The 12,899-nt window shown below is 42.8% G+C and overlaps 1 protein-coding gene across 7 annotated transcripts in view; it reads left to right on the top strand.

Annotated features, from left to right (window-relative positions):
- The window catches only part of LOC123774172 (nucleoporin p54), an 80,257-nt gene that overhangs the window by 62,427 nt on the left and 4,931 nt on the right, over window positions 1–12,899 (top strand). For all 7 annotated transcript variants that reach the window (XM_069312721.1, XM_069312718.1, XM_069312719.1 and 4 more), the window contains 2 exons: window positions 5,264–5,369; window positions 8,598–8,748. In XM_069312721.1, coding sequence (XP_069168822.1) covers window positions 5,264–5,369; window positions 8,598–8,748 — 257 coding nt within the window. The remainder of the gene's footprint in view (window positions 1–5,263; window positions 5,370–8,597; window positions 8,749–12,899) is intronic.

Below are 12,899 nucleotides of genomic sequence, written 5' to 3'. Positions count from 1 at the left end.
TAAGGCAGTGTCTGGGATGCTCCCGGACGCAGGTTCGAATCCTCGTCATGGCCCTTGTGGATTTGTTCCTATTTGTCTAATGTTTGTCTCATTGCAAATTGTTAGTGAAAGTTGGGATAAAAAAGCAAGCATTGAATGTAATGACTTTTTCTCGTGAACTACTCCGTATCCGCCAAACGCATGATGAAACTACAACGTTCGAACAAGGTTTAACACCTAACAAGTTGTAACAACCAATATAGCAAGTTGTAACAGTGTTCTAATACGACATAAAAACATTATAACAAGATGTAACAACTTTATAACAAGTTGTAACCAGGAATCATAGGGACAGTTACGTTGTATATTTGTGGAGTAGCGCCTCATAGCATGGCAAAAGACACATAGGGCATCGGTGGCTGTGTGGATAGCATGCTGGACACGTAATCCTGTGGCCCGGGTTCGATTCCCGGTGCTGGCGGGAAACAATGGGCAGAGTTTCTTTCACCCTGATGCCCCTATTACCTAGCAGTAAATAGGTACCTAGGAGTTAGTCATCTGTCACGGGCTGCTTCCTGAGGGGTGTGTGTGTGGTGTGGAAGAAAGAAAAAAAAAATAGTAGTTAGTAACAATTGATTGACAGTTGAGAGGCGGACCGAAAGAGCAAAGCTCAACCCCCGCAGCACAACTAGGTGATTACACACACACACACACACACACACACACACACACAGTACCTTTTAGGTCTTACAGTACCTAGCCGCGACTACGGGCTATTAACACCAACTAAAGCATCCAGCATTTCCACAAACACGATAACATCATTTATATTTGCCAACATCCAGGGTATAGAAACATGCAAATCTAACAAAGTTCATTTTATAGATGGTCTCCTTCGTGAGGCAAATGCAGTGTTTGCAGCCCTAACGGAAACTCGCACAAAAGACTACCAAGATGGTGAAATATGGATCTCAGAGTACAATCTTTTCACATGTGACAGGAAACACAGACTACAGGGTGGGGTCAGCCTGTACATCAAGGACACACTCATCTGCACTGAGCTGCTAAACACCACAAATGATATGGTGGAAGTGCTGATAATCAAAATAGAGATCTTAAATGTAATTACAGTATTGTCATTGTATTTAAGTCACTGGAGGCAAACCCTCAGCAGTTTAACCCTCAAACCGCGCATATCATATATAAATGATATCAGTGACAAAACCGAAACCGCGCACATCATTTATATATGATTTCGTGTCTAGCGCTATAATTTAAACGCCCCGCCTGGGATAGGGGCAGCTATAGTACAGCCATGACCGATAGTTGCCAGATGCCACCTAGAAAAAAAATCCAGGCCAACATTCTTGGTTGTTAGAGCGTCAGTATTGAGCAAGCCACCAAGGCTGGCGCACGCAGCACGAGCTCACAGCACCGCTGTTCAGCTTGTGACCACAGCATCGCCTACAAATACCATAATATAAATGATACTGCTATTATTTAGCAGTGATAGTATTACTGAAGCCCCCTGACTGTGATAAAACTGACCAGGATTCTGATAATAGCAGGATTGTGGTGATATTTAGCACTGTGCTCCATGGAGGGAGGAGTAAGGCTGTGGGAGGGAGGGTTGTGGCGTCGTTTTCTGACTGTGTGTGGCCACCATTTATTGACTGCACTCACCATACCAGCTTGGTGGTTCGCTATGGTGAACACAAATGTAGATACTTATATATAACGTGTGTATAGTGTGAGATAACAGCGAGAGGAGTAGGTTGGGAGCCGCCATTTTGGTGAGGGAGGAGCGTCGTCTGCACGACTTGGCATGTTGTTTACTGATGGCCAATATGGTCTTCGGGCACCATACCAGCTTATTTGTACAGGTATGGTGAATAAAACAGGTAGATACTTATATATAATGTGTGTATATAGCGTAATAACACCACAAACAATATTGTTGGATGACAAATATTAGTGCGTCTGGCCTTGAGGGCGGCCGCCGATCAGCTGACTGTGTGAGTAGCTACGTCTTATGGCCTTTACTCACCACACAAGCTTAGATGTACAGTTATGGTGAACAAAACATGTAAATACGTATATATAACGTCTGTGTATAATGAATAAATACAGAAAGAGTATTGTGGGAGGTGAATGAGGGTGAGTGAGGTGGTGTTGAGGGAGGGAGTGGCAGTGAGTGGCTCGCTGGTGTTTGGCGGTCACTCCTCGTTGCTTTTTGACTCACAAGACCAACTTAGTAGCTCGTTATGGTGTAGAAAACATGCAAATACTTATATATAACCTGTGTATATAGTGTAACAACAGCAAAACTATTTGTTTATTGTTTTATGAACATAATAATTGAATCACTAATATGCACACCATAATTTTGAGTACAGCGATGGTTCACACATTTTATAATATAAATATACCACAATTCACTGTATGGAATAATATTACTGCAAAAAACTAAGAAAAAATCAATCAGAGACATTGAAATAATTAGGTAATAATATATTTGTGGCAACTGCCGTCTGACAGCTCGGGCGGAGTAGACCTCGTCTGGCGAAGACTCTGCCAACGCCCCTTTTTTGCCACACTTCCCTACCCTATTGCAGCTAAAATATGCCACCTACAATTTTTTTGTTATTTTTTCTGTGATCAGGGAACAAAAATGAACACTTCTATCAGACGAAAGAATTTTTTGGATTTTTTTTTTTGTTGCGCCTGTGGGTGTGAATTCCATTTGGGCCCCTAGCGGTTTGAGGGTTAAAGACCAACTAATGAAAATAGAACACTGCTTGCAAAACCTCACAAATCCAGCCCCGAACATCATCCTGCTTGGGGATTTCAATGTACGGCACCTGAAATGGAAGCACCTGGCTAATACAGTAATATCAAAAAGTCTACCAGGAAGTAGCCTAAATGATCAGGTGCATGCAAATGACCTGCTACGGATGTACGACAGGTTTGCCTTAAACCAGCAAATAGTAGAACCAACTAGGGAGGAGAACACACTGGACCTCATTTTCACCAATAATGATGAATTGATCAGGAACATAATGATTACAAATACCTGTTATTCAGATCACAACTTAATTGAAGTTCTGACAAGCACAGGGAATAGACCTTCAAAACCAGTCCCGATTCCTGGTGGAGGAGATTTCAGCAAATTTAACTTCAGTAATAAACAGATAAACTGGGAGCAAATAAACCAAGACTTCACAGAAATAAACTGGCAAGAACAGCTAGAAAATGCAAACCTGAACAAATGCATGAAAAAAATAACCTCAGTAGCACTAGAAATATTCTCAAACTGCATACCCCTAAGAAAAAAAAGAGGAAGAGATGCAGATTGGAATGGAATGTCGTTCCCTCTATAGGCGAAGAAAACGAATTGCGGAATAACTTGAGAGTTGCACTCTATCTCAAGAACGGCGAAGAAGGTTAGGTAGAGAAATAGAAACAATTGAATTCAAGCTACAAGAATCATACAAAACCCAGGAGAGACAAAGTGAGCAAAAGGCCATCAGTGAAATAGAGAGAAATCCGAAATATGCACTCTCCACCAGGCCCTGATTCTTGGCACGCCATATTCATCAAGAACTGTAAAAAACCACTATCGCAGGCCTTTCACATTCTTTGTAGACAAAGCCTAGATACTGGCGTTATCCCTGACATAATAAAAACAGCAGAGATAGCACCACTCCATAAAGGAGGAAATAAGGCAGAGGCCAAAAATTACAGACCGATAGCACTAACATCGCACATCATAAAAATCTTTGAGAGAGTGCTAAGAAGTTAGATCACAAAATACATGGAATCACAGCATCTCCATAACCCCGGACAACATGGCTTCAGAACAGGGCGCTCTTGCCTGTCGCAGTTTCTGGACCACTATGACATGGCATTAGATGCCATGGAAGACAAACAAAACGCTGATGTAATTTACACAGATTTCGCAAAGGCCTTTGACAAATATGACCATGGTGTTATTGCACATAAAATGCGTTCATAAGGAATTACTGGAAAAATAGGCAGATGGATCTACAATTTCCTGACTAATTGAACCCAATGTGTAATAGTCAACAAAATAAAATCCGGTCCATCAACCGTGAAGAGCTCAGTCCCCCAGGGTACTGTGCTTGCTCCAGTACTTTTTCTCATCCTCATATTGGACATAGACAAGGATACAATCTATAGCACTGTATCATCCTTTGCAGATGACACTAGGATTTTCATGAGTAGGCAACATAGAGGACACGACAAACCTCCAGTCAGATGTAAATCAGGTCTTTTTATGGGCTACAGAAAATAATATGGTGTTTAACGAAGATAAGTTCCAGCTCATGCACTGCGGAAAAAAATAAAAATATAAAAGCGGAAACCACATGCAAAACTCAGTCAAATCATAACATAGAACGAAAAGGCAATGTAAAGGATTTGGGTGTACTTATGTCGGAAGACCCCTACCTTTAAAGAACACAATAAAGTAGCCATCACAATTGCAAGAAAAATGACAGATTGGATAACGAGAACCTTTCACACTAGGAACCCATCCATGAATATCCACAGTGACTATCCGGGCTCTAGGTTTCTGGTGATAAAACTGTGTTTTGGCCTCTCGGTAATCAATAAGCGTTTCTCGGACACACCACGTTCGTGACTCCCTTGGAAAGTTACTGTATATTGTTCAATTGTAAAGGAAACTTTTACATTCAAGGGGCATGGTTATCTTGAGAGAATTTTGGGGTTTAGTGTCCGCACGGCCCGGTCTTTGACCAGGCCTCCTTTTTGTTACACACCCCCAGGAAGCAGCCCGTAGCAACTGTCTAACTCCCAGGTACCTATTTACTGCTAGGTTACCTGGTTGATACCTGGTTGATGGGGTTCTGGGAGTTCTTCTACTGCCCAAGCCCGGCCCGAGGCCAGGCTCGACTTGTGAGAGTTTGGTCCACCAGGCTGTTGCTTGGAGCGGCCCGCAGGCCCACATACCCACCACAGCCCGGTTGGTCCGGCACTCCTTGGAGTGCCGGAGGTGAACACGGGCATCACACACACACTTGATAAGTAATTTGATTGAAATTCTGCATCAGGAAATGTTCTGTCAGATTATTGAAGGGATGAGTTTGCAACATTTGTTAAATATTGTTCACTATCAAGGAGTCCAAAGAGCTAAGAAAGGTTTAAATTATCTTCAAATATATATAGTAAACATTTATTAGCTATTATCACTCACACCTACATGAATGATGAGAATCTTAAGAAATGAAATGTTTGTTTACAGGAATTGATCCAGCATTGTGGGAACAGGGTAAACGAGAAAATCCTGACCCCAAGAAGTTCTTTCCAGTTGTAAAAGTGGGATTCCAGGAACTACAGAAGCAGTTCAAGTAAGTAACTCCTGTGCTCCTTGGCTGTTTATTTATCATTATCGTCCCTAAAGCTGTTCTCTTTCATAGTAATACTTCACAACAATTCCATAAATGTTACATGCTTTGCATGACCCGTTTTTGTCCATTTCATAAACCGAGGAATGCTTTAACCCCTTCACTTTTTTAATATAAATTCAGGTGGAATGACACTGGCAATCGGAAGACCCAAGTGTTCACAAAAATGCCAAAATAAACTGTGAAAAATGCAAGCAAGAACGGTTTTCTCTGAAGGGAAGGGAACTATCAGGGGGAAAGCGCCAAACCATTATGACTATATAGCACTTAGAAGGGGGCTGGGATAGGATTTGGGCTGGGACGGAGGGAAGGAATGATGCCTAACCACTTGGACGGTCGGTGATTGAACGCCAACCTTCATGAAGCGAGACTGTCGCTCTACCGTCCACCCCAAGTGGTTGGACTCGATCTTCTCTGAGTCAGCTGGAGAAACTAACTCGGTCCAACCATTAGTGAATGTAAAGTAAACGCACCTAAAGACAACGGATATTGGGTTCCCAAACTGTTACTCAAACAGGCATTTGTGTCAGGTGCTAGCAAAGCTCTGCCGCTGTTATTGCACACCTAACCCTGACTTGATTTTTCCAGTGAGGGAAGGTGTATGAAGCCACAAATGTGGAAAATTAACATGTGTTCTGCCTAGGCACAAACCCATAAAACATACAAGGCACTAAAATGCCTGGAAATCAGGGCCAGGCACTATTTATACACTGCTAACTACCAAGTGCTGGAACCAAGCATATTGGCATTTGCCTTTCCATTGGACAATTTCAGCACTGTGGAGAGGGGGAACCTGCTGCATGGATAACAGTTTCTCCTCCATAACAACCTACCCTGACTTTGCGCTCTGGAGAGGACACTCCAGCCTCGGCAACCAGAGCGCAACTCCATAGTCTCCCAAGACTGCAGGATACCTACTACTAACTACATTACTTCCACGTCAACACATTTTTGTGTATGTAGATCAAGTTCCATGCATTACCTAGAGCCATGATAATTCAAGAGATACCAATACCTCACAGAAGAGGTACCCAATATCCTCAGAAAAGACATAAATAGTGGAGCAAGCTTGCCACCTTGCTTGCATGTTTTGGAAGCCAAAACTGTTGGTAGTTTCAAATCATTATACGACAAAGAGTACGGGACACCACGAGCGTAGTTCTCATCCTGTAAGTAGTAGTAGTAGTAGTAGGCATCCATCAGTCTCAAGAGACTATGGTATTGTGCTCTGGATTGGCCTCACTAGGGTGCAAAGCCAAGGTAGGTTGATATGGAGGAGAAGCTGTTACCCAGGCAGCAGGTCCTCCATCTCCACGGCGCCGAAAGTCCCCAATGGAAAGGCGAATGCCAATACGATTGGTTCCAGCGCCGTTGCAGGAACTGTGAGTTCCTGTAAGTACATCTAGGCAATTACCAGGGTTGGTAAATCTGGTACATACCCAGAGCACATAATGTTGGTAGATCTAAACACAATCCTGGAACACTATTGGAACAAAAGCAATTAAATTCTTGAACAAATCCACAAGGGCCGTGATGAGGACGAGGATGCTAGGTGAACACAGCCCGTGTTCACCTAGCAGTAAATAGGTACCTGGGAGTTAGACAGTTGCTACAGGCCGTGATCCTCGTCACGGCCCTTGTGGATTTGTTCATTTGATGCATCACGTTAGTGTGATCTCTGAGTGTAATGAAATTCTTCTTGGCACAGTACTATTCTAGGGATTGCCAATACCACTCGGCACAAAGGAGAAGCTCTCAGATCCCAGCCGAGAAGTGTAATCTTAACCACCCTTGGCGAATATGTTAGGTGGATGGCTGGCTGGAGCCTCCGGGGGAGCAACTGGGTCAAGAGGTGGGGTGTACACACCTTTCAGAAAAAATGTTTCATAAACTCTTGTACAACTCTTAGAGTACAAGCTTAGGAAAATCTAAACTATATATATTTGTTAATAACGTTTATAATTTAAAGAATTGCATTACACCAAAATACAATATGAACAAAAATGGGATCTGAATTAAATTATTTTATGGGGTGAGATGACACTCTTGTCTCTCACAGCTTCTTGGTCTGGGTCCAGATTTATTTGTGATAGATCTGAAATTTGTAGACTAGATTTGACGGGAGGATTTTATCAATTATATAAAGGAATCCATTAAATTGATATGGGAAATTTGGAGGATACATTGTACTATCCTCCAAATTGACAAAAATACTAGTCACAGATATAAATACAGTATTAATAAGTATTAGTAAAGTATTTACTAGTATTAGTAAATACTAGTAAAGACTCTACCAGGCTTCTGGAATTATACAGACCTACAGAAGACTAGGACCAGAACTAGTCTGAATATACAGGCGTGAAGTGCATAAGGATACGAGATCAAATTTAAAGCAGAGGAAAACTGACAAGAAATCACAGGTGAAGCAAAACAAACTACTGCACATATCATGATTAAAGAGAGGGGATGGAATAAGGGAAGCAGTACTGTAGTTTGCATTATCTCAACAAACTATGCACTATTATCATAAAGTGCCACCAGATGGCAGCTTTGGTCACCAAAGGTACCAGAAAACATCCAACCTGTGTGCTAACTTTACTCTTGCACTGAGCCCAAAATATCCTCGATCCCCCATGGGGGGGAAAAAAAAGTCATAGAAAGTCAGGTGGCACTGTTTACGATGTCGACTTCTCAGTGGTGCTGCGTATAATGTCAAGCTCTTTGTTCCTACCATTGGCCATTGGGGATTAATGGCCCCGCAGCCCAGTCTCCGACCAGGCCTCCCAGTTGGTAGTCTGGTCAACCAGGACCTGTCGAGACTTACTGAGACAGGTCAACAAAGACCTTTTGAGACGGATTTGTTCCTAGTTTGAAGGGTTTCCCATCATGCCTCTTCCCACTGGCCCATATGACTAATATATTTTCCTCTCATCCTAGGTATGCCTTCGGATGATAGAATACAGTGTATATATATTATTGGATTTCATTTAATTTCGAATATACAGTGTTCTACTGAGAACTGGTATTACTGCAAGGAATTTCTCATAAGGGAGTTTACACTTTCTATGCTGTTTCTTCTAGTTAGTAGCATTTTTAATATTAAAGTGATGATTAATATCTAAAAATTATATTCTTCTGCATGAACCAGCCTACAGGTTTTTTTATTTTCAGGTATCAAGAAGAACATGGCGAAAAACTTCAGGAAAGCATGAAGAATATTATGGATGATATAACACAATTAAGACACAAGCAGACTATGGTTAAAGCTGCCATCCAGAACGCCAAGTGGAAACAAGCAAATATCACTCGCCGAGTTCTAAAAGTTAGTATTTATTTCTGAGATATTGAAATCTTGAGATGATTTCGGGGCTTTTTAGTGTCCCCGCGGCCCGGTCCTCGACCAGGCCTCCACCCCCAGGAAGCAGCCGTGACAGCTGACTAACACCCAGGTACCTATTTTACTGCTAGGTAACATAGGTACCGCAGTTTTGTTTCAAATGTTACATGGATACTTATGTATGTCAGGAGTACATATGTACTCATGACTAACAATACTGGATCAAACATCATATTTTTCATCAAGATACAGTACATAATAAACTCCAATATTAGACCCACTTGTAGCCATAGTTTCCACACAGAGGAAGCTGTACACAAGGCTCATCGAAACATTAGTAATTACATACTTACAAGGTATCCATAGAGTCTGTCATGATCTGCCGAGTAATTGGTGTCTGCATTGAAATTATAATTTGGGGTTCTGTAGGTGTAGATTATATAAGACATAGTGGGGTTGGTTTATAATAAGTTTATGGGATTTCAATAAAGGGAGTTTTATTGTTTTGATTAAAGTCCGCTACGGGTTCACCATAGTCCGTGCTACTTGCCACCTCCTGTGTCAGGTAAATCCACTACGGGCTCACCATAGCCCGTGCTACTTGGAACTTTTGTTCCGAGTAGCTGAATCTAAACAACTACAATGTGTTTTGATTGCCTACTTGCATTGTGTAACAATTGGTTTGAGATTGATGTTTATTGTTGATTCTTGTGTGTCTGTCTCATAGGTGAGAGATACAGATAGATCAGTTTGCAGTATGTGGGTATATGGGAGCCGGTCGGCCGAGCGGACAGCACGCTGGACTTGTGATCCTGTGGTCCCGGGTTCTATTCCGGGCGCCGGCAAGAAACAATGGGCAGAGTTTCTTTCACCCTATGCCCCTGTTACCTAGCAGTAAAATAGGTACCTGGGTGTTAGTCAGCTGTCACGGGCTGCTTCCTGGGGGTGGAGGCCTGGTCGAGGACCGGGCCGCGGGGACACTAAAGCCCCGAAATCATCTCAAGATATAGGGCTCTTTCCAAATTGTAGAACTATTTATGAAGGTTACCTTGAGGTTACCCCAAGATGATTTCGGGGCTTAGCGTCCCCGCGGCCCGGTCCTCGACCAGGCCTCCTGGTCTGAAGAACATAATTTGTAAAACTCATGACAGTTAGTTCATAAATGATAACGCTCATATTTGTATACACTTATAATCATACTTTTGAGTTAAATGAAGTCACCATTAGATGAGGTAAGCATGAGTTTATTTTCTTCCTACATTATATGATTATTGGTTGGCCTTCATCCTCATGCATGAGCTAATTTCAGGAAAATCACATGGTAAATAAACAATGTAATGAACTAATAATGTAATGAATAATAATGTAATGGGTGCAATGAACACCAACAAAACATAAGTACGGGTGCATTGCTATTTGTATTGTTGTGTAATGAACACATTATTAACACTTGTTACTATGTTAATTTGTTATACTATATAATGACATTACAACAAGAGAAAACACTTTACTAACTGAAGAGTGTGCTGTGCAGGTAAAGTTCCTGCTATGGCAATATCACTGATGTCTCGTCATGTTCCTGCTGGACAAGTGTAGAGTGAGCAGCATCACTAGGCATGACCACACACTAGAAGGTGAAGGGACGACGATGTTTCAGGTCCATCCTGGACCATTCTCAAGTCGATTGTCGAATGATCAGGACTTGAGAATGGTCCAGGACGGACCGAAACGTCGTCGTCCCTTCACCTTCTAGTGTGTGGTCTGGTCAACATAATTTAACCACGTTATTGTGACTCATCGCCTGCATCACTAGGCATGGTATATCTCTACTGAAAACCAAGTGAATGCCCGTAGCACAGGTCCGCTCTGCTCAATGATCCTTAAGTCATTGGAAGAGACACCCCTTCATGCATGAGCCTTGGATGGTTTGAGAGTTGCCAGCGAGAATAGATGGAATATATGTACAGTAATAATACTTAATGTAGAGTAGAAGAACTCCCAGAACCCCATCAAGCAGGTATCAAGCAGGTTTCACATATACCTGTTAAATAAATATTTGTATATTTAAAATGTGTTTAGAGCATGTGGACCTCATGGGCTGCCCCGGGTTGGCTCGATAGTTGTTGAAAAACCAGCATTGAATGTGAAGAAACTCCCTTTCCTAAGTAAGCCCTTATGGCTTGCTGAAACTGTTGTTGAGATAGCTTCCAACAATAAATCACATCAATGATAGTAGTTCTATTGGCCCACAAGAGGCCAGAGCCAGATCTTGGTTCCCCTTGAAGAGGCACAAGAAGCGGAGAATTGCTATAATCATCCTAACCGGGAATATAACTAGAAGTAGAGGAGACAGTGTGCAGACAGACACCTACATTGTGTGAACCAATGAAGAGCAGAGGTGCCATAGGCACAATCAGAGAACACTGTATAAACATCAGAGGTCCGCGGTTGTTCAACGTCCTCCCAGCAAGCATAAGAAATATTGCCGGAACAACCGTGGACATTTTCAAGAGGAAACTAGATTTATTCCTCCAAGGAGTGCCGGACCAACCGGGCTGTGGTGGGTATGTGGGCCTGCGGGCCGCTCCAAGCAACAGCCTGGTGGACCAAACTCTCACAAGTCGAGCCTGGCCTCGGGCCGGGCTTGGGGAGTAGAAGAACTCCCAGAACCCCATCAACCAGGTATCAACCAGGTACATTGTTCGTAAAAATGAAGCATCAAAGTGGCCAACACAGCAAAAGAATCACTCAAAGACTAAATGGTTCACTTGAAATGGTGTATGAAACACCCCCCCTAGTGAGCCAAGCCGCAAACAGTTAGTGTCCTGAATCTCCTGGCTTCAAGGTCGGCGACTGCTTCAGTCCAGAGCTGATGGATCACAAACTAATGTACCTAGTAGGAGGAAAGTAAGTCAGGGGAGCCACTAGGGCTCCCCCAGAAAGGGCTGCTTCATTACATTCAATGTTGGTTTTCTGAGCGAACCCCATAGTGGCTTCTGGAAGCTAACATGCAACAGAAAAGAAGGAAAATGGGATTTACTAGAGGAGGAGGAGGAGGAGCAGCAGCTACAATGCCATGGAAGAAGCACAAGCCCTGGAAACCCAGCCTAGGGCACTTCAAACCCGAGTGTGACAAGGAACTTTGACTGGATACCTAGCCACCAAGACCCTGTTAGATGATAAAATCAATTGGAGGAATGAGGTGAATTATACCAGCAATCTAGATGCTCCCAGCTGCTCACCTTAGCACTATACCATGACATGGTATCAGTTATACATCCTGGGATTCCACTGAATTCACATGAAGTCTGGCAGCTTCTACTAAAGCCAGTCAAAATTTTCCATATAACTCCTTATAACCTGGTTGAGCCTGGCCTCAGGCCGGGCTTGGGGAGTAGAAGGACTTGTGAAACCCTCTCTAGGTATGCTCCAGGTATGGTCCTACACACACACTGGTGTAGGTGTTCATAAACCATGTGCTCCAGCCTCAGATACACAAAGAGAAAATCAGTCGAGCCATCTGGAGAGCCAGACAGTACCCAGAGTGTGCCTGCACTCTGGGTACTCTCGGCTGATTTTCTCGTTGATACATCACAGTGATGCGATTTCTTTGTGCATCTGAAGTGCTTTTTTGGGGGAAAGGAAGGGAACTATCAGGAGAAAGCACCAAGGCATTACGACTATATAGCACTGGGAAGGGGTCAGGATAAGGATTTGGATGAGAAGGGTGGAAAGGAATGGTGCCCAACCATTTGTGGACGATCGGGGATTGAACACTGACCTGCATGACGCCAGACCAGTCACTTCATTAAATTTAATGGACGATTGAATTGTTAAGAGTGTATGTGAATGAATTTGAATGTAGAAGGAGAGGAACACCTAGAAGTTGGAGAGAATTGGTTATATATATCACACCAGAGTGCATGTGGGGTAATGTGTGAAACCTTGATTTGGTATCGATTTGATACCTCAGGGACCCCTTGTATTCAATTAAATTGCAGGTTGCATTATTTGTAGCATATCCTGGTCCACTGGGTTAAGGCATGTGCTTGGGAGTATCGAGAGAGCAGGTTCGAATCCTCCTCACGGCTCCAATTGATATTCTCATTATTACATTATTATAATCATGATGTTTT

The sequence above is a fragment of the Procambarus clarkii genome, chromosome 73, assembly GCF_040958095.1.
Source record: "Procambarus clarkii isolate CNS0578487 chromosome 73, FALCON_Pclarkii_2.0, whole genome shotgun sequence".
Lineage (NCBI taxonomy): Eukaryota > Metazoa > Arthropoda > Malacostraca > Decapoda > Cambaridae > Procambarus > Procambarus clarkii.
Note: the sequence above shows the minus strand (reverse complement) of the source record. Positions and strands in the feature narration are given on the sequence as shown.